At 45.4% G+C, this 21,150-nt stretch overlaps 1 protein-coding gene across 1 annotated transcript in view; it reads left to right on the forward strand.

Annotated features, from left to right (window-relative positions):
• NID1 (nidogen 1) overlaps positions 1-21,150 on the forward strand; it is a 93,632-nt gene that overhangs the window by 41,185 nt on the left and 31,297 nt on the right. Inside the window, exons 8-11 of the mRNA XM_055147664.1 lie at positions 990-1,235; positions 6,267-6,410; positions 12,407-12,532; positions 20,087-20,236. Coding sequence (XP_055003639.1) covers positions 990-1,235; positions 6,267-6,410; positions 12,407-12,532; positions 20,087-20,236 — 666 coding nt within the window. The remainder of the gene's footprint in view (positions 1-989; positions 1,236-6,266; positions 6,411-12,406; positions 12,533-20,086; positions 20,237-21,150) is intronic.

Below are 21,150 nucleotides of genomic sequence, written 5' to 3' on the forward strand. Positions count from 1 at the left end.
TCCTTAATATCATCGGGTTATACCTAGGAACTGGTGTTTACTAAATCTTAGGTGAGACCAACTATACATAGCAGTTGGTATTCTGCTTGTCTTGCTGGCAAATGCTCCATCAGTGATAGATTATTATGATTATTATTATTAGTTTTGCTTTTTGGGTCACACCCGGTGATGCACAGGGGTGACTCCTAGCTCTGCACTCAGGAATTACTCCTGCTGGAGCTCAGGGGACCATATGGGATGCTGGGAATCAAACCTGGGTCGGTCACATACAAGGCAAACGCCCCATCCATTGTGCTATCTCTTCAGCCCCAGAGGTAGATTTTTTTATATTGTTTTTTTGTTTGTTTTTTGGGCCCAGTAGTCTTCAGGGCTTACTCCTGGCTCTGCACTCAGGGATCATTCCTAGCAGACTCAGAGGACCATGTGGGATGCTAGGGATTGACCCTCCTGGGTCAGCCATGTGCAAGGCAAGCACAACCCATGCAAGTCAAGCAGTACCCACTGTAGGCCATTCTCTCTGGCCCCATGAATGACAGTTTTTTAATAACCATAGTATGAGCCTACTACACAACAGAAACTTTATGTATAGCTCATTCTCACACCAACCCATGTAGTAAAAGAAACTGAGGCTAAGGACTTAGAAACTGGCCTGCGATCACACATCTAATGAGGGATAGTGTGAGGAGTGAATTCAAGTGTATCTCCTTCCAAGCAAATGCTCTTTTCTTGAACCTTAATCTCTGCACTGGTGTTTGCAAGATAGGAATGTGTAGAGAAGCACTTGGTAAGAATAGGCAATAAATACCACTAATGCTAATAAAAGTGTGGGAAGTCTAACAGAAGTCAATGACCTTTGTCACATACTCCACCTGATCTTGCCTCTGGCAGAATTTCGGGATTTGGGGGTGGTCACTGTTGATAAACCCATGAGCAAATCATCTGCATCCTAAAGAGCTCTTCTGTCTCCCTTCTTTCCTCCTGCATCAAAGTGATCACATCTTCCTCCACCCGGGAGTATACAGTGACAGAGCCCGAGAGGGGTGGAGCTACCTCTTCAAATATCTACACGTACCAGTGGCGCCAGACCATCACCTTCCAGGAGTGTCCCCACGATGTCTCCCGGCCAGCCCTGCCCAGCACGCAACAGCTCTCAGTGGACAGCGTCTTCGTCCTGTATAACCAGGAGGAGAAGATCTTGCGCTATGCTCTGAGCAACTCCATTGGTTCTGTGAGGGGTAAGAGAGGCGGCTTGGGGTCGGCATCACGTGTGCCTCTCTCTGAGCCTTTTGCCATGTATTCTCTTCCGTTTCTTCAGTATTGTGGAGGAAGGAGCCAGAGGATTGAAAATTCCTCTTAGTCCCTTATGCTGTGTGATTGGTTGGATGGCAAACCTTCACCTGAGGGCAAGCAATCTGGGGGCAAAGGTGGATGGAAAACCTTTTTTCTTTGGGGGGGGATGTTGTCTAAACTCCAGGAGCTTTTTCCTGCTGAGCTTTTTGCTTGGAGTTGGGACTTCTTCCTGTGGGAAGAGAGAGGGCGGAGATGTGGAGGGATGGGTTGGGGGTGGGGGATGTGGTACGAGGGAGCAGGAGAGGAGACAGAGAGTGTGAACCACTACGTTGCTGCCATCTACCTCTGTAGCTGCTGCTTTAAGCTACTTCCGAGGCCTCTTCAGTTTGAGCCACTTTGAGTGTTTACCTGGTGGGATTCAACACTTTGTTTTCTCAGCAACCATTGCCCTTACTTTGGCCTTTCTTCCATTGGCTTCTGTTATTTCCTCTATTGAGGCCTGGAAGTAGGGTTTTCCGGTGGTGTGAGGTGAATATGTGAGTTTCTTTAAAATAAAGAATGGCACAGCCAGTAGGGTGTTTGCCTTGCAAGCGGCCAACCTGGGGTTGATTCCCAGAATCCCAAATGGTCCCCCGAGCACCACCAGGATTAATTTCTGAGTGCAAAGCCAGGAGTAACCCTTGTGCATGGTCGAGTGTGACCCCAAAAGCAAAATAATAATAATAATAATAATAATAATATCTCAGGGAAAGGACAAAGTGAGACGTTACTGAGCCCACCTGAGAAATCAGTGATTAACGGGATATTGTGTGAATAATAATAATAATAATAATAATAATAAAATCAAGAACGGTGACAATGATGATTTGGGCCATTTGGAGTTCTGTGTGGAAACTCCGTTCAAAAGGCCGACCTCAGTTAGTGAGTGATATACAGCTTCGACATACCTGTGATACCCAATAGCTCTACAGCTCTGGTGTGTGGTAAAAATGCTAAAATGTCTCCTGTTTTCTGTTCCAAAAAGCCATATCATCTATTGAGATAAACTATTAAAATAACCTGTTGAGCTTAGAACAGATGCATCAACTAGCCTGGGCAGAGCATTTAAAATACCCCAACACTCACAGGGAAAGAAGCGTGAGTTGGAAGCCTGAGGAAATCTGATGTACTGGGCAGAGTCAGATAGGGTACTCACCACAGTCTCTCTCGCCCTAGGCGTCGTCCCTCCTGTGTGGTAGGATGTGGCCTGTGGGGAGCAGGGCACGACATAGCCCGGAGCCAGGTATCACATCCCCACATCACGAAGCTTTGGGGTTCTCTCAGTGTGTTGTTTTTTCACCTGTGCTTGGTTTCCCTTCTAGACCTAGAGAAAAAGGCCACTTTTGCAGGTGCTCAAACTTGTCCTTGCTTATCTCCAAAAAGTAGGAACATGAGGTTTTTGTCCTTTAGCAGCTGTAGATCCAAACCATAGAGTTTAGCTCATATTTTAACTCGAAAGGCCAGAGAGTTCTTTACCGATTATCTCTTTTTTTTTACGTTTTGTGTCACACCCGGTAATGCTCAGGGGTCTACTGGGGATCGAACCCGGGTCACCCACATGCAAGGCAAACGCCCTACCTCCTGCACTATCTTTCCGCCCCCCTTTTTTTTCTTTTTTGCGTCAGACCCTTTTTCTTTTTTTGCGTCAGACCCCGCTATGCACCGGGGTTACTCCTGCCTCTGCACTCAGGAATTACTCCTGGTGGTGCTCAGCAGACCATATGGGATGCTGAGAATCAAACCCTGGTCGACTGCATGCAAGGCAAAAGCCCTACCCACTGTACTATCGCTCCAGCCCCTCTTTTCCTGAATCTTACCTGCCTTGACATCAAGCCAGGATCCATACCCGGCACACAGATCTGTGCTCTGTTGACCTCCTGGGTGTTTCCAAGCCCTGATGGAAATGTTGGATGTGGAAAACCTGTGAGTTTTGGTGTCATTAGCTGCAGAATAACTGAAAGAGAGGAGTTGCTTAGAAGCGCTTTGCAGAGGAGCAACTGGGTCATGGGGTCTCCATGAACTCTCCTTCCTGTCTTCTCTGTCTTTTATGTTTTTTTTTCTTTTTGGGTCACAGCAAGTGATGCACAGGGGTCACTCCTGGCTCTGCACCCAGGAATCACCCCTGGCAGTGCTCGGGGGCCATATGGGATGCTGGGAATCGAACCCGGGTCGGCCCCGCATGCAAGGCAAACGCCCTACCCGCTGTGCTATCGCTCCAGCCCCACCTTTCTGTCTTCTCTAGCCCTGACTCCACATGCCTCACACACAGTCTCCCCAATTCTGTCTTCTCTCACCATCCTCCCGATCTGCCTCGTCCCTGTCCTCTCTTCTCTTTCCCTTCTCTCACCTCCTTTTCCCTGTTCTCCCTTCCCTCTTTCTCCCTCCTTCTTCCAGAGATGGTCATTGAAATGTCAGTGAGCAAGACCAAGGGTTGTTTCCAGGAAAGCAGTGAAAGCTAAACAATGCAAAACTGTGAGAGTTATATCATTAAATTTCTACACACTTCTAGTAACACCCAATCCTTTTTCATGTACATAAAAGGAATCGCAGTTGGATTTTACATGATCATTTAAATGACTTTGAAGATTTGGTGAACCGACACATTTTCATTTCATTGTTCATCGTTTTTCTCAAGATGAAGGTGAAATCTGTTCTTTTTCAGGGTGGAGTTTTCCAACTCGAGACTCCTGAAATCCATCCACATGAATAACATTAGTTCATTCACTGACCTTGGCTGTTTGCATTTCTTACAGACACAATTTGAGCAGATTCAAAAGTCATATTCTTCATGTATAGATGTTTAGGGAGGAAATTCTCTTATACTAATCCTCTAATACTAAATATTAGTACATGATAGCATTTAAAAAAAATAAAAATAAAAAGAAAGAAAGTCATTCTTCAGGTGCTCTTCCAACCAACCTGGACATTATCAACAATGTGTCGGTAGAATATGGAAGGGAGTTAGAATTGAGAAATTGTAACAAGAGCCTTGAAAGGAGAGTTGGAAAGTGAAAATACCTGTTTCTGGAGTCTCTTAGGGGTAGAGATGGAGAAAGAAGAAAGGGGACCAGCTTTTTGGCCGAGGACTACAGGTTGCTGGTTTTCCCCGTGTCCTTGGTGGTAGAAATTGTGATGGTGGGCAGAGGGATGCTTGGGAAAAGGAGGGATCCAGAATCTGCGGACTGAGGTAAGAGCAGTGCCAGGAACATTAGCTTCAGCTAGAGCTTCCTGAACATTCCTTTGCTCATGTTTTTTGTCAGAGGGGTGCACCATGTCCCAAATCATTCAGAAACAAAACTTGACCCCCAGGTTCTAGTTGACAGGAGAAACAGCAAATGCACTGTGTCAGGGGGGTGGGGTGTGTACGTGTGTAGGGGGGGGCGAGGGGCTTATATGTCCTAGGAATCAGCCTCTGGTGCTCCATGCTGTGCTGTGCCTCACCAACCACTCTCCCCACTTTTTTCTTTCTTTTTGGGTCACACCTGGCGATGCACAGGGGTGACTCCTGGCTCTGCACTCAGGAATTACTCCTGGCGGTGCTCGGGGAATCATATGGGATGCTGGGAATCTAACCCGGATCGGTCGCATGCATGGCAAATGCCCTACCTGCTGTGCTATCGCTCTAGCCGCGCTCTCCCCACTTAAGCTCTGCCTTGTGTCCTCTGGCCACAATCCCACCTTCTTGCTCAAGAGCTTGTTTTGGAAACAAATCATCTCTACTTTCTTGAGAAAGCCTGGACACCATTCTTTGGAAGCATTAGGTTCCCACTGTCTTTCCTCCCAGGGGCATATTTTTTCATTTCTCTGATCCTTGAGAGTGCCTTTGTGGTGGTGGGGGGGGGGGAGAGAGAGAGAGACAGACAGAGACAGAGACAGAGACAGAGACAGAGAGACAGAGAGAGAGAGAGAGAGAGAGAGAGAAGAGAGAGAGAGAGAACAGAGGGTAAGGCTTGCTTGCGGCATGACCCTGATGGGAATCCCAGCACCGAAGACGGGTCTAGGAAAATCACTCTTGATACTGGGTGTGCATTCATAGAGCACACTTCTTTGACACAATAAAGGTTTTGTGCTTTGATGACTCCCCTTTTTTTAACTTTGTGAATAACGGTGTTTTATTTATTAATTTTTAAAAAAATTTTATTGAATCACCGTGAGATAGTTACAAGCTTTCATGTTTGGGTTACAATCTCACAATGATCAAACACCCATCCCTCCACCAGTGCATATTCCCCACCACCAATATCCCGGGTATACACCCCCCTTCCCACCCTCCCCCTGCCTCTATGGCAGACAATATTCCCCATACTCTCTCTCTACTTTTGGGCCTTTATGGCTTGCAACACAGACTCTGAAAGGTCATCAGGTTTGGTCCATTATCTGCTTTCAGCCTGCATCTCCCATCCCAACTGGTTCCTCCAGCCATCATTTTCTTAGTGATCCCTTCTTTATTCCATCTGCCTTCTCCTCTCCGCTCATGAAGCAGTCTTCCAGCTATGGGACAATCCCCCTGGCCCTTGTATCTACTGTACTTGGGTGTCAGCTTCATGTGATGTTATTTTATACTCCACAAATAAGTGCAGTGATGACCCTTTCTTATGAGCATGTTCCTGTCATTAAAATGTTTCCAAAATAAATGAGGCACAGTGGTGGTGAAAGCCAGTAGTAAACACCTTAGGCTTTTCTGACAGCCCAGCTCTGGTCATAAGATCTCAGTTCTGCCATTACCATGCAAGGTACCCCCAGAGCTTCTGCCAGGGAAAATGCTTTCCAGAGAAACTGTTGACAGGAGCAGACATGGGTCAGCAGGCATGCCCTGAGTGCAGTAGGAATGGACTGATATCCTATTGCAGACCACCCGCCATTCTCCTGGTTGTCAGCAGCTTTTCCTTCCTACAGATGTTGGAATACTCATCAGCTTCCATTGTTTCTCCTTCCAGATGGCTCCCCGGATGCCCTTCAGAATCCTTGCTACATCGGCACTCACAGATGCGACACCAATGCAGCCTGTCGGCCGGGCCCCGGGACACAGTTCAACTGTGAATGTTCCATCGGCTTTCGGGGAGATGGCCAGACTTGTTACGGTACAGCCTCCAATTCTGACTGCAGTCGGGGTAGGAGAGGGGGTTCTCGGGCTCAGAGGAAGCAGATCTGCCGCGTGAGTGCTCAGGGAGGAAAGGAAGCACTGGAGAGATCTGTCCTGTTGGGTTAGGCATGCCCTCCTGATTGCGGAACCCCCTGGTGTTCCCTAAAAACACTGAGGTACTTCTCCTTTCTTTCAGCCCATCCAATGCACCGACTCAAGGTGATAGAGTCAACTGTCTAAGGCCGAATTACTCTGTACTTTAAGAACACACAGGTTTACTGGCGCATTAGTATCAGGGTTGCTTATAATTCTCACGATATGTCTGTAAACTGTGAATGGGAGGAAACCCAGGCACTGTTTGTTTTGGGGGCATCACAAATACCAGCTCACTGAGTTCAACACCTTTTAATGAGATATTCTCTTAATTCTGTCTTCTACAAATTATTTCCAAGGGCAGGGGTGTGGTTCAAGTGGTAGAGCCTCTTGCCTTGCATATGTCAGGTGCTATGTTCAATGCCATGGCACCACATGGCCACCGCAACATGAAGAATGGACAGTGGTTGCTGAGCACTACCAGGCATGGCCCTTATAAAAAATTATTTTAGAGGCCGAAGAGAGCTCAGTGGGCTGGAGCCCAGCCTTTGCATGCAGGAGACTCCGTTTCAATCTCTAGCACTGTGTGGTCTCCCATGAATTGCTGGAAGTGAGTCCTGAGCACTCCCGAGTATGGCCCCAAATCAGTATAGATAGATACATACATACATACATATACACACATACATAAATATAATAAAATTAATATGTGTTTAATGGTAGTAAAATACTTTTAAGGACTGGAGCGATAGCACAGAGGCTAGGGCGTTTGCCTTGCACGTGGCTGACCTGGGCTTGATTCCTCTGTCCCTCTTGGAGAGCCCAGCAAGCTACTGAGAGCATCTTGCCCGCACAGCAGAGGTTGGTAAGCTTCCCATGGCATATTTGATATGCCAAAAACAGTAACAAGTCTCATAATGGAGACGTTACTGGTGCCCACTTGAGCAAATATCGATGAGCAAAATACTTTTAATAGAAAATACAGCATCCTCCCATTTTAAGCGTCTAAGTACTTTAGTATATCATACTGTTAATCATCACCAGCATCTATCTCCAGAAGTCTTTTCATTGTGCAAAACTGAAACTCCACACCCAATAAACACAACTTTGTCTTCTTGCTGACTCGACAGCCACCATTCTACATGCTGTCTCTGAATTTGACTTCTGGCACCTCATGTAGGCGGGATCATATAGCATTTGTTCTTTTATGCCTGGGTTATTTTAGTTAGTATCATGTCCTCTAGGTTTATTCATGCTGTAATGTGTACCACAATTTCTTTCCTTATAATACCTAGTGATGTTCTGTACATAGATTTTTTTTCTGTCTGGACTGTGTAAGTGTAAATAATTCTGCTGTGAATATGGGTGTACAGGAACCTGCTTACAGGCTTGTGTTCAGCTCTTTGGGGTGTATTCTGGTAGCATAATGACTAGGTCATGGGCTAATTTTAGGATTGAATTTATGAGGAGCTACTCTACCATTTTCCAAAGCAGCTGCAACCAGTATGTACCTACCTACAATGTACAAGGTCTGCAATTTCTCTACAACCTCACCAATATTTGTTATTTTGGTTCTGGGTCATTTTGTTTGTTTTATTTTTTTTTTGTAGTGGAGAGTGGGGGTAGACAATGAATTAGCCTCCTGGTGGGTAGGAGATTCATTCCCATATTTGTAGATGAGAAAATTGAGATTCAGTAAAGTGAGCCTATGATACAATATAGGAGCTCAATTTCAGTCCGCTTCCAAGTATCCAGCTGACTCCTGGATCAATGAAGAGTGCACAGAATGTCAGGTATTTCAACCAGTGGTTGTTTAAGTAGCAGCTGTAACCTAAGTGTGCAGCAGTGAGCTCACTAACAAGCACAACAAGTGCTGGAAGTAGCCCCCCAGTGAAAGGCCTGATATGCACATATGGATTTGACCCAAAGGGTGAGCGGTACTACCCTTGTATGACTGAGATAATAGGAATGTGGTGAGTGAGTCCAGCAGCTTCGGAATTTGGGAACAGTGCCTCCAACCTGGAATCCCATGCCTCCTGCTAATAACTGATTTAGTGTGCTGATTTTTAACAGGAAGATTAACCAATACAACTGCTGGGTATTGCTCTCTTTGCTTCAGAGTAAAGCTCTACTTGGTACTTCTGAACTAACAGGGTAGGAACTTGAGCTTGCAAAAACAGGTTGTGATTGTTTAGCCAACTTGCTGATAATGTTGGCTACGTGGTAGGTTCCGATCTGAAATTCCCTATCCTTGTAATGTTCCACTGGGAAGGGGACATAGTTTCTGTTCACCTCTGATCACATTACCAGTGGGGGCGGGGAGAGGCACACCTAGTGGGACTCAGGGACTATTCTCAGTGTGGCTTTCAGGGTTTAGCGGACCATGTGCTATGGACCAGACCTAGGGATCCGCATTGGACTGCATGCACTCCAGTGCTTTGAGCCATCTTCCTGACCCCTGTATTTCCCAACAGTCTTAAGTGGCTTGATTTGGCTCCTGCCGGTTTGAAGCAGCATGATACTGTGTGTGTCTGAGCCCTCCCAGGACCCTGAAGAGGGTGATGAGACATCTTTGTTTCTTCAGTGAAAAAAAGACTTGCTGACTTGCTGTAGTCCTGTTACAAATTCATAAGCCAACTCAATATTAGTCAAGCATGGAGCTATCCCAGCCACTTGCTTCTGAGCCTGAGATCTCTGGCTAATTTCACTCTTGGGTTCTCTCTTCACTTCACAAGGCATGACAAGCCATGCTGTCTGTCTTTTATTATCAAAGTAAATTGTTTTATTATCTGATCTCAGCTAGAAGATGGGTGACCGTGCACAGACTTGTTTTTGTCCTGAGTGAGTCCTCATTCAGGCAGATTGGAGCCCCATGGGATGTGGGTATGTTCCCAGGCAGGCTAGTTTTTTGTTTCTGGGTCATGAGGATGATCTTCAGAGGATATGCATCAAGACATTTGGCTGTGAATAGAAAATTGCAATAAGCAGATCACTGAATGTATGTCTGGGTTTGACCTGGAAAGAGAGAACGAGAATGCATCTGTGATAATCTGGTATTAGTAGCACCGATATAATAGATGATATCCAGAATAAAGCTGGGGTTGGAGAGAGATAGCACAATGATTCACCAAATTGACTTGGAGGTTTCTAGTTGAATCACAGGGCTGTTTGCCTGGTAGGATGGTTTCTACATATTTCTCAATGGGAGTCTATAAAGATAGCTTTGCCTAATGGCTCCTCGAGTACTTTGAGCACATGCACGTCATTGAACAAATCAGTCATGAAACTCTTCTCAGAAAACCTGACCTTTACAGGGGGGCAAATTGGAGAAACTTAAGAGTTGTTGAAAATAATAAAAAGTAGCCACTCTTCAAAAAGAAGTCAGCAAGGACGCAGTGATAACAGAACTCATGCAGCATTTTCCCATTGGATTAGAAATTGGCTTAAGTGAAGAATCTCTTCACAGACAAGAGGTTGACCAGATATTGAGTAAGAATAAACATCTTTAAGCAGATATTGTGATATTTACAAGATGTATCGTTTCGTTTGTTCTTTATTTCCACTAAAGAAAGGATTAAAGAATTAAAGTACTCGTCTCCACTTATAAAAGAGAGGATTGAAATTCAATGTTTTTTTTTTTTTTTAAAAAAAGAATCTCTAAACTGGAGTGAAGCATTCATGGAGAAGTTGCTAGTCTTGCTCTAAAGCTAAAAACCATACATCTTGGGTGAAATGTTTAAACCTGCAGGGAGGAGAAAGTTGTTCTCAGGACCTCTTCCTTCCCTGGGGCCCCAGATCCTGTTTGCCAATATCCTTGTTTTCCAGACAGGACCTGAGGGGCACAAAGCCTTCTAATAACCCTAAGAAAAATTTCAAAACACATAGCTTCCGAGTCTGTAGATCCTCCAATTGAAAATGGAGCTTGGTAAAGTTCCTCTGATGACTTTGTTCTGTCCCTTTGATTGAAAATGTTGTTCTGGGCACTTTGGCACTAAGCTGTGGAGCTTGCAGTCTGAAAAGTGTGTTCACACGTCGCTGATGAGAGTATCCTCTCAGGATTGTCTTGCAGAGACAAGAAAAGGCCTTTTTCTTCAAGGCTGTTGGAGCAGCAGCTGGTAGATGAAAGTCCACTACTTGCTGGATGTCCCTCTACCCCTATTCTGTCTTCAGTTCACAGGAGAAGCTGCTTAGGGAGGGGTTTATTCTGTAATGTTTCAGCTAGGCTGGAGCAGTTCCCCAGATAACATCTTCTGCCTTATACATTTTATAGAAATATGGGTTGCAGTATTTTTCATAGAAATATGGGCTGCAGTATATATTTTTAAAAGCTGAATAACTTCTGGCTCAAGTTTTTGCCAGGATAATATGTCAAACTATACCCCAAAATGCATTTCTGGTGCAGTGTCGTAAATAAACCAGCAACACAACACATTCGTCTCACCAATGATGAGATTGCAAGTGGACATATGAGGCTTGTCTCTCAAGTGTGAAAGAATCAATGTGTGTGTGTGTGTGTTGTGTGTGTGTGTGTGTGTCTGGGAGATGGGGGTGAATATTAAGAGTGAGAGGGGAGTTGGGTGATCTTAGCAATAATGAAATCTTCTTTGCATACATCTCGGACTCAGTGGACACCAATCCCAGGTTATTTTGGTTTTTCCTTTGAGTCAGTCAGCCTTCCTGCCACATATTGGTCCCTGGTGCCTGGTGGCCACCTGAGGCTCATGTTCTAGAATGTGTCTCCATAGTAAGATGATTATAATAATTATAATAATAATAACTATCTCTTTCGAACATGGTAGTGCTTCTCAGGACTATATCTATTTTTTGTAATCCACGGCAATAAAACCCTTTAAGATGAATATTAGCTTATTTATCAGCAGGAAACTAAAACTAAGACTGAGAGAAAAGAAACTGATTCAACCTAAGACCACACACGCTGCTGCTAACTAAAAATAGGATTTATTTAAACCTAACTGTTGTCCGCTCTGAAGCACGTGTTTTCATTGCCCATCACCCTAGGGATTGGCTATAGTAATGCAATATGAAAGGGCACCACCCTATGGGTACTTTTACAATATGAATATATAATTAGGGCTTCCTTTTCAGTTCGTTAAGCTCTTAACAATTCAAGAAATTAAATTAAAATGCTTCAGCTTTTGTTTGTAGCTACAACTGGAGAAAGACAGGATTTTTAAGAATTAGTATATGTTTATTTATTTGGGGGCCTCACCTCCAAGGCCTTCCTCCAGGGTCTGTGCTCAGGGATCACTCCTAGTGGGACTCAGGGGACTTTATGTGGCGCCAGGGATCAAACCAGGGTTGACTTAGTGCAAGGTAAACACATTACCCCCTGCACTACCCCCTGACCCCCCCCAAGCAATAGTATATTTAAATTTGCTCTGTTTTTCCGAATCAGAACACTTGTCTGCAAAGCTTTAACATGTTTTTGCTAATCGATGTTAATGGGACTCAGCAGCTAGCTCCAGGAGAGGTGGAAACATACTCTTCCTTTTTTTTTTTTTTTTTGCTTTTTGGGTCACACCTGGCGATGCACAGGGGTTGCTCCTGGCTCTGCACTCAGGAATTACCCCTGGCAGTGCTCAGGGGACCATATGGGATGCTGGGAATCGAACCCGGGTCAGCCGCATGCAAGGCAAACAAACGCCCTACCCGCTGTGCTATTGCTCCAGCCCCATACTCTTCCTTTAAAGTTATGTACAGAATGTACCCCCTTCTACACCCTTCCCCCCTAAAAAATATGACTTAACAGTACTTGGGAATATAGAAAAATTGCTCTAAGATTGTTCTGGTCAAAGGCAAATGCCTTCCCTTTTATGCTCTTTAGCAATGTTGGAGACGTTCTTGAAGCTTTGCCTTTTATTTTTTTTAACCCTCCTGTAGATATCGACGAATGCTCTGAGCAGCCCTCGGTGTGTGGGAATCATGCAGTCTGCAATAACTTCCCTGGAACCTTCCGTTGCGAGTGTGTTGAGGGCTATCAGCTGTCAGACACGGGAACGTGCACAGGTAAGTTTTGTAGTAGTGCTTCATTTGGTTATTCCTATGGATTATGGGAGTGAGCCTGCAGGACAGATCTTATGGCCCTGGCTGTTCAGTGAGATGGAAGGTGGCAGTTTCTGGAGTTGGGAAGGGCAGTTTCCAAAGATAAATCAGACTTTATTTCTTCCCAGCAACTACCTGAAGCATCACATATAAAGGAATAAGCAGGATGCTTGTCTCTACTAGCAATAGTTTCACCTCACCTACTATAACCTTTTGCCTTTAGTTCCCTACTTTTAAAAACTCCTTAACTATTTTATTACCCCTTGAATAGTCATTAAAACAATTAGACTTGTTTCTCCTTCTAATTAGTGGCGTTGGCCTTGATCTTGAAGGATCTCATCCTTCAGTTGAATTCTTCCTGATTTACATCTCAAGTTCCCTTTGGCACTGCTCTGTTCAGGAGTTTCGATTTTATGAGCCACAGGTAGTAACTTATGTCTTTGCTTTATCAAAGTAAGAGATGAAGCTGTGAATTAGGCTCATTATACTTAAGGTAATGAAGATTTGGCTAATGATATTCCTGGGCCAACCATAAAGAGCCAGATTATTTCCATTCTTTTTTCCTTTTGTTGTTGTTTATTTATTTATTTATTTTTGAGAGGGGCAGGGTTGTACCATACCCAGTTGCTCACAGGGGCTTTTTCTGGCTTTATGCTCAGGAGTGACCCCTGGTGGTGTTCAAGAGTCTATATGTGGTGCCAGGGACTTGAACCAGGATTATGTCCAAAGCAAGTGCCTTATTTCCTCCATTTTTCTACTATTCCCAACTGTTTCTAAACCTGTTGGTTCTAAGAATTTTAAATTCAATTTTAAGTTTCCTGATTTGGGGGGCCTTTGGAACTTGACACTTCTTCCCAGTTTGAAGCAGATTCCTATTTGACTGCTTTGCTGAACTCACTTTTTGCCCCCGCCTTGCTACTATTTACTAAACCCTAGGTTGTTTTCTGTTTGTTGTCTTGCAGCTCAGATGAGGCTGCCGTGGTCCCAGGGTGAGGGCGGGAAGGAACAGGCAGTTCTCATATTTTGAGTGTGACCCAAACATCTGTGAATTCAGAGAGGCCCATCCCTTCTGCAGAGTTGAAACTTAAGCTCTCCTAAAGTTAATCATTTTTCTTCTTACTAGTAGAAAACAACAATTTCTGTGTAATTAGCCTGCCTTTCTTTGCTTTTCGAGCGGATTCAAAAGGTTGTTTTTATTGGCCACACCAATAAAAAATATTTGCATTCTGCATTTGGACTCAAATTGGGGTCAGTGCATTTGCATCTGACACAAACTGGGGTAGTGGAACTTTTAAGCCTTGGGTGGGACAGCTGTATTGCAGTAAGGATGTCCTGGCTCTCTGGATGCCGCCATTTCTGACAGCCACACTCAGCCAAGGGGCCAGGAGAGGGTGCAAAACTGCTGGTGTGCAAAGACCTACTCCCGGACAGTTATACTCTTTGGAAGGCGCTCAGCGTCTCTGGCTCTGAGTTCCTTGTCTGTAACATGCAATTAGATAGGGTCCTGGGTTCGTGATGTTCCTTGGGGGGTCCTTGGAACTGCCTATGTTTCAAGGAAGTCGTGGGTAGACTGGTATCTTCTGACCCCAAACTCCACTCTCTCCTCCTCCTCCTCCTCCTCCTCCTCCTCCTCCTCCTCCTCCTCCTCCTCCTCCTCCTCCTCCTCCTCCTCCTCCTCCTCCTCCTCCTCCTCCTCCTCCTCCTCCTCCTCCTCCTCCTCCTCCTCCACTCTCTCCTCCTCCTCCTCCTCCTCCTCCTCCTCCTCCTCCTCCTCCTCCTCCTCCTCCTCCTCCTCCTCCTCCTCCTCCTCCTCCTCCTCCTCCTCCTCCTCCTCCTCCTCCTCCTCCTCCTCCTCCTCCTCCTCCTCCTCCTCCTCCTCCTCCTCCTCCTCCTCCACCCCCACTAACCTCACTGGTGTTGACTATGTTGACTGTGTTGCAGATCAATCCCAGGACTGCATGTACTGTATTAACTGAACCCCATCCCTGGCCTTTTTTATTTGTTATCTACCAAATTCTGAGTAAAGTTTTGTTTGCATAGAGGATCCTGTTGTTCAGAAGTGAGTGTGAAGCTCACCCACAAATCATCATGTGCCACTGAGGCCTGGCAGCATGAGGTTTCCAGGTGCTGCTGCCCAAAGACCTTTTGTTCTTCCATCTTGCTTGGTTCTTCAACCCTTTTGTTTTTTGTGGGGAGGGGGCTGCACCCTGACAGCTGACTCAGTGCCCAGGGATCGCTCCTGACAGCGCTGAAGATTGAAATGGGGTTAGTGGCGTGCAAGGCAAGCGCCTTAACCCTTGTCCTATCTCTCCAGTTTTCCTTCTGCCCTTTTTTCTCACTTCCCTTGGCTTGTCCTGGCCTCAAGCAACTCCTTCTTGCTCCCTCATGACATCCAGCCCCATCACTGTGCTCAGCTCATTGTGGGTCAGGGTCCTACTCCAGGGTTCTTCTCTCAGAGGTGCAGGAACAAGAATAGTGAAACCTCAACTTACTATTCAATTCTACTTATTTTTTCCATTCCCAGTTTGAACCCAGTTATCTCTCCTTTCTAAAATGTTCCCCCAGGCTGGGGAAATAGATAGCTCAGGGGCATGTATGTGACGCTGAACTCTGGTACCCCATATTCTAACCCTCCCCAGCATCACTGAAGGTGACCAGGCAGCACCGCACCGCTGAACCCAGGTACTGCACCATTCTGCCCAGTTCGTGGAGTACTGCCTGGGCAACCCTGGGGACCCCTGAGCACTGCTTGGGAAGCCCCCAGTTAAAGCACTGTAGCACTGTAGCGCTATCGTCCCGTTGTTCATCGATTTGCTCGAGCGAGCACCAGTAACGTCTCCATTGTGAGACTTATTTGTTACTGTTTTTGGCATATCGAATACACCACGGATAACTTGCCAGGCTCTGCCATGAGGGCGGGATACTCTCGGTAGCTTGCCGGGCTCTCCAGGAGGGACAGAGGAATCGAACCCGGGTAGGCCATGCGCAAGGCAAATGCCCTACCTGCTGTGCTATCGCTCCAGCCCCCCCCCAAATAAACAAAATTAAATTTAAAAACAGAGAAAATGATCACTCCATTCCATCCCACAGTTTACCACTATATGAGCTTGCAGGTTGGAGTCACGGGGACTTACCCTGTGCACACAGGGGCCTGGGAGGGAATCGCAGCTGCTCACCGGCCCTCTCTGAGTCTCCCCCGGAGGTGTGTAAGGGCAGTGGTTTCTCTCTCATAGGGATGGAGTCAGTGTCTGTCCTGGTTTTAAACTTGCTCTTTGAAAAGGGCCCGATGAGATAGTACGGTGGGTAGGCCACTTGCTTTGCATGCTCAGTCCCTGCCACCCCATATGTTTCCCTGTGCATTGTCAGGAGTGATCCCTGAGCACAAGCCAGGAGTAAGAGCTGAAAATCACAGCCAGAAATGGCCCAAACTCCCCCCACACCCCCCCATCCCAAAATCACAAGGCCATTGGATGAGAATTGGAGAAAGTCTGCTGCAGTGGCTAGGTGGAACTTGAAGAAATTTTCCCTGCATTGAAGGGAGATGGACGTCCGCTAAGCAATGTTATGTGTGCTGAAAAAATGAAACTGGTTTCTTTAACCAGTCATTTGTTTTGGGGCACTCCTTTGGTACATTTACACAATGGAATACTATGCAGCTGTTATAAAAGATGAAGTCATGAAATTTGCATATAAGTGGATCAACATGAAAAGTATCATGTTAAGCGAAATGAGTCAGAAAGAGAGAGACAGACATAGAAAGATCGCACTCATCTGTGGAATATAAAATAACAGAGTGGGAGACTAACACCCAAGAGTAGTAGAGATAAGGACCAGGAGGTCTGCCCCACATCTTGGAAGCTGGCCTCACATGCTGGGGGAAAAAACATCTCAGATAGCCTCTACCAAATAGAGGATGTTGGGAGGACCCATTCGGGTTGGAAGATTCGAGCTGAAAGTAGACTATAGACCGAACATGATGGCCACTCAATACCTCTATTGCAAACTACAATACCCAAAAGGAGAGAGAACAAAAGGGATTGTCCTGCCACAGAGGCAGGGTGGGGTGGTGGGGGATGGGGTGGGGGTGGTGAGAGGGATACTGGGATCATTGGTGGAGGTGAATGGGCACTGGTGGAGGGATGGGTAAACAATCACTGTATGAGTGAAATGCAAACACAAAATTTCATAAGTTTGTAACTGTACATCACAGTGATTCTCTAATAAAAAATTTTAAAAATTAAAAAATTAAAAAAATTTAAAAAGAAGCAGAAAAAAAAAAAGTGAAACTGGCTGAACTAAATTGTCCAGAATTGCAAGCGAAGATTTAGAGTCTGTAAGAAGAAAGCCACTTTGGCATGATAAATGGTCTTACTTTAATGGAAAATATGATTTAGAAAAATTAAATGACAAGCTGCCTTTTTCTCTCAGTGCTTGAGCTATCACAGAGAGTAGGGCATCTGCCTTGAGCAGCCAACCTGGATTTGGTCCCCTGCACCCCATATTGTTGCCTGAACCTTGCCAGGAGTAAACCCTGATCATGGCCAGGTGTTGCTCCCCCAAAACCAAAAGAACCCCAAACTAACAAAAAATGCACTGAGCACTGCGGGATCACATTTGTTTGTGGACTGGGCAGGAGACTTTGAGGCTCTGTTTATAGAAGGAGTGAAAGGAGACTGGAGCAGACCGTTTGCACATGGATTCCTTTTCTTTTTTAATTGTTTAAACATTTCTTTAACTGAATCCCCATGAGCAACACTTAGAAAGCTTTCATATTTGAGTTTCAGTCATACAATGATCGAACACCCATCCCTCCACCAGTGCACATTTTCCACCACCAGTGTCCCCGCCTCTATGGCAGACAATTTCCTTCTTTCTCTCTAATTTTTGGGCATTATGATTTGCAATACAGATATTCAGAGGCCATCATGTTTGGTTCCTTATCCACTTTCGTCACATATCTCCCATCCCGATTGATCCCTCCAACCACCATTGATTTAGTGATCCCTTCTTTATTCCAGCTGCCTTCTCCCCCAACTCATGAGGAAGGCTTCCAACTATGGAGCAGTATTCCTGCCTCTTGTCTCTACTGTCCTTGGGTGTTAGTTTTATAATTTGTTATTTTATATGCCACAAATGAGTGCAGTCCTTCTGTGTCTGTCTCTCTCTTTCTGACTCATTTCACCTAGCATGATATTCTTCATGACCATCTGCTTATAAGCAAATTTCACGACTTCATCTTTCCTAATAGCTGCATAGTATTCCATTGTACACATGGATTCCTTAATGGCTATAAAGGACCCAGACATTTCATATAAGAGCTGGAGAATGAAAAGTGAAGGAAATTTCATTGCCTGCTTGTTGTGTCTGAATATATTTTCATTCCCATTTTGCTTTCTTTTTTGTCCCAATTCTTTAAGCATATCCCATTCACGTTTTGGAAGCAGAAGGAGCTGGCAGGAAGAAGGACCCTAGAGAAAAAAAGAATGTTGGGAATAACAGGGAGTTAGAAGAGAGGAGTGGACCACAGAAATACAAGTGTGTGTTTGGACTGAGCAGGCATCATTGTGGTGACTGTTTTCTAGATAGAACTTTGCCCCACTGTAGCCATTGAAACATAGCTGCCCTTTGACTCACAAGATCTGATCTATCTAACAGGTCCAGGAGGACCCCAGATTTCGTAATATTAATTCATATTCATTTTATTTAGAGTTGGGACTTCCCCAACTATGCTCAGAGGGCCCCAGTACCACTCTTGGACCTGAGGATGCCTCATTGCTTGCACCCAGCTGTACTGGGGGCCACCAGGTCCACTGTAGCAGTACTCACAGCCACTCCAGGGCTACACCCAGCTGTGGTCAGAGGTCTGTATGGTGCCAGAAATCAAACTCCAGTCCTTGCCAGGAGAAAGAGTACAGGGTTTTAGGCATTTGTCTTGCGTTTGGCCACTATGATTTAACCCCATTGCTTTGCATAGGGTCCCCAGAGCACTGCCAGGAATGACCCCTGAGCCAGAGCCAGGAGTAATCCCAGAGAATTGCTGGGTATGGCCCCAACCCCGCCGCCTTTCCCCTCCATGAAAAACCCAAGCTCCAATCCCTGCATATGTATATACCCCGATCCCTGGATTATCTCCCTAGACCTTAATGGTTTTACCCTTACCCTTGATCTAAGCCAATGAAAGTTTGACTTCCATTCTCCAGTAGTTTTCTCTCTTTTAGCAGAGACCTGTTTTTTTTTTTCAAATTTTATTTTGTTTTGTTTTTTCTTTTTGAGCTACACACAGCAGTGCTCAGGAGTAACTCCTGGCTTTGTGTTCAGGGATCCCACCTGGTGGGCTCAGGGAATGATACGGGGATTGAACCTGGGTCAACTTCGTGAAAAACTCACTGTACTACTTCCCTTGCCCTATGGCAGAGACCTTTATATCTTCCTCATTCCTTGTCCCCCTGATAGTGTTGAGAGCTGGAGCTTTCTCCCTCTCCCTCTCAATCGTTGAGACAGATAAACTGGAATTAGTGTTGGGAAGACTCACTAAGGAAAAAGATTGAGAATCTTAGCCTCTGGAATCATCTAAACACTATCTTGGCCCCACTGCGAGACAGCAAGGACTGGGCTCTGTCCTGAGTCTCAGAGCTTTACCATCAGAAGCCAAATGATGCCAAAGAAACCAGAAAGTACCCGATCCAGCTGTTGAAGTGACCCCTAAACTCTGACCTTGGTTTCTATCTTGAGGCCGCAACACTATTGACTGATCCTTGTGTCACTCACCTACTTCCCAATCCCTTCTCCTATGAGATTTAACAGCAGATCTCTTTAGAAAGTGAGTCTCCTCTGTTGAACCTTCTTGTGCTTGGGATACTGACTTACTCCGGCTCTGCTTAGGAAGAGTCTGTGTCTCTGAGAAGTTACATGAATGACCAGAACCTTCGTGGGTGACACCTGTATATCAGGTTCAAACCCAGAAGTTCCTGCTCCAAAGACCCCCGAGTCTTTCTTCCATGCCTAACTCACTGCCTGGGAAAAATCTATTCCTCCTACCATGGTAGAAAATGGCTTTGACCTTGGCCTTTGAAGTGAACATTGTACCTACCCAGCAGTCACGCTTAAAGACAGGAAGCAGAAGTATCAGTTCCTTAGCTCTTAGCACACCACAACAGAGTTGCCATAGGAAGTGTCTTACACCTCCAAGGGGGTCCAAACTAATGGGAAATTGGGTGATGGACACCTGGTGTGAGACGGAGACCTGGAGTAGGACTGAGCTTGAGAGCCAAGTTATAGGACCAACCACAGTGTCAATCTGTGACAACTCCTCAGAGGCAGAATTCTGTGGGAGATACAGAAGAAGCTACCAGCCCAGGAGAGAGCAGGGGAGAGGCCTGAGAGGTCTGGCCACAGTGGTCCAGGTATAGTCCCCTCCCTGCCCACTAAACTCGCCTGCTATGTAGAGGAGGTTGGAAGGGCATGGGGGCCACTCGGGTACTTCCTTTCAAACACTGTGTGTCATTCTTTTGTTTGAAGCTATTGAGCACCAACGCCCCATCGACTACTGCACGGCTGGCCTCCACGACTGTGACATTCCGCAGCGGGCCCAGTGTATCTACACGCAAGGCTCCTCCTACTCCTGCGCCTGTCTGCCGGGCTTCACTGGGGATGGCCGAGCCTGCCAAGGTGCGTGATGAAGCTTCCGTTCGTCTCTCTGTTACCTATAAACGTTCCCTTGGTGGCTCTTATCATCGGTCAGCTACCAGCTCACCAGAATTGACTCAGTTCTGTTGGGCAAGGGGGCTGCTTTCTCTATCTCCGATGGTTTGAACGTAGATTTCCTTTGCGAGGCTGCCTCATTGGATGGAGGAGGGTACTTGGCTTTCTCCTCCTGAGCTTATTCTGAGTGGCTTGTGCCTTCAGACAATGTACACCTGCGCTTTTTCTAGGAAGTAGATTTGCCTTTGATGAAATGATAGTCTGCACACAGGGAGCCTAAAATACAGCCTTTTATTTAATAAGTAGTGTATAGTTATTCACCTGGCCTGCTCTAACACTCTGCTCCCCCCAAAAGTCAATAAATTAAATATATTCATTAGTGAATGTATGATTATTCATTGTTATCAATTTATTATAAATGTACAACTATTGAATAATAATTATTCAATAAATGGAATAAATGATGTACTTAGAATAAGTCATTTCATAGACCCCCTTCAGATCTGAGATGAGCCAGAGTACTCTTAAGATAATTTTAGATAAGATAACTGGGAATCCATTGCTCTGGTTCTCCAAATTACAAAATTACTCACCATTATAGCAGAGTATTTTTGAAAAGTTAGAGCTCTCCAAAGATGGATAATAAGTTCTAAGTTATGTCCCCTTCAAGCTTACATGTAAATTTTCTCTTGTCTCTGAGGTTTTTCTGTCAAGCTGCTAATCTGTCTCCAAACTCAATTTTTGAAGTCCTTAATTTACGATGGGAAGGATCATTTTATAATGCAAAACAGATTCTCTCTTCTTTTTTCCTTTTGCAAGCCTGATTTTTCTGTTAAGTCCGCGCCAGATATCTTTAGTAAATGCCCTTGATAATGATCGGG

Source organism: Sorex araneus, chromosome 9, assembly GCF_027595985.1.
Source record: "Sorex araneus isolate mSorAra2 chromosome 9, mSorAra2.pri, whole genome shotgun sequence".
Classification (NCBI taxonomy): domain Eukaryota; kingdom Metazoa; phylum Chordata; class Mammalia; order Eulipotyphla; family Soricidae; genus Sorex; species Sorex araneus.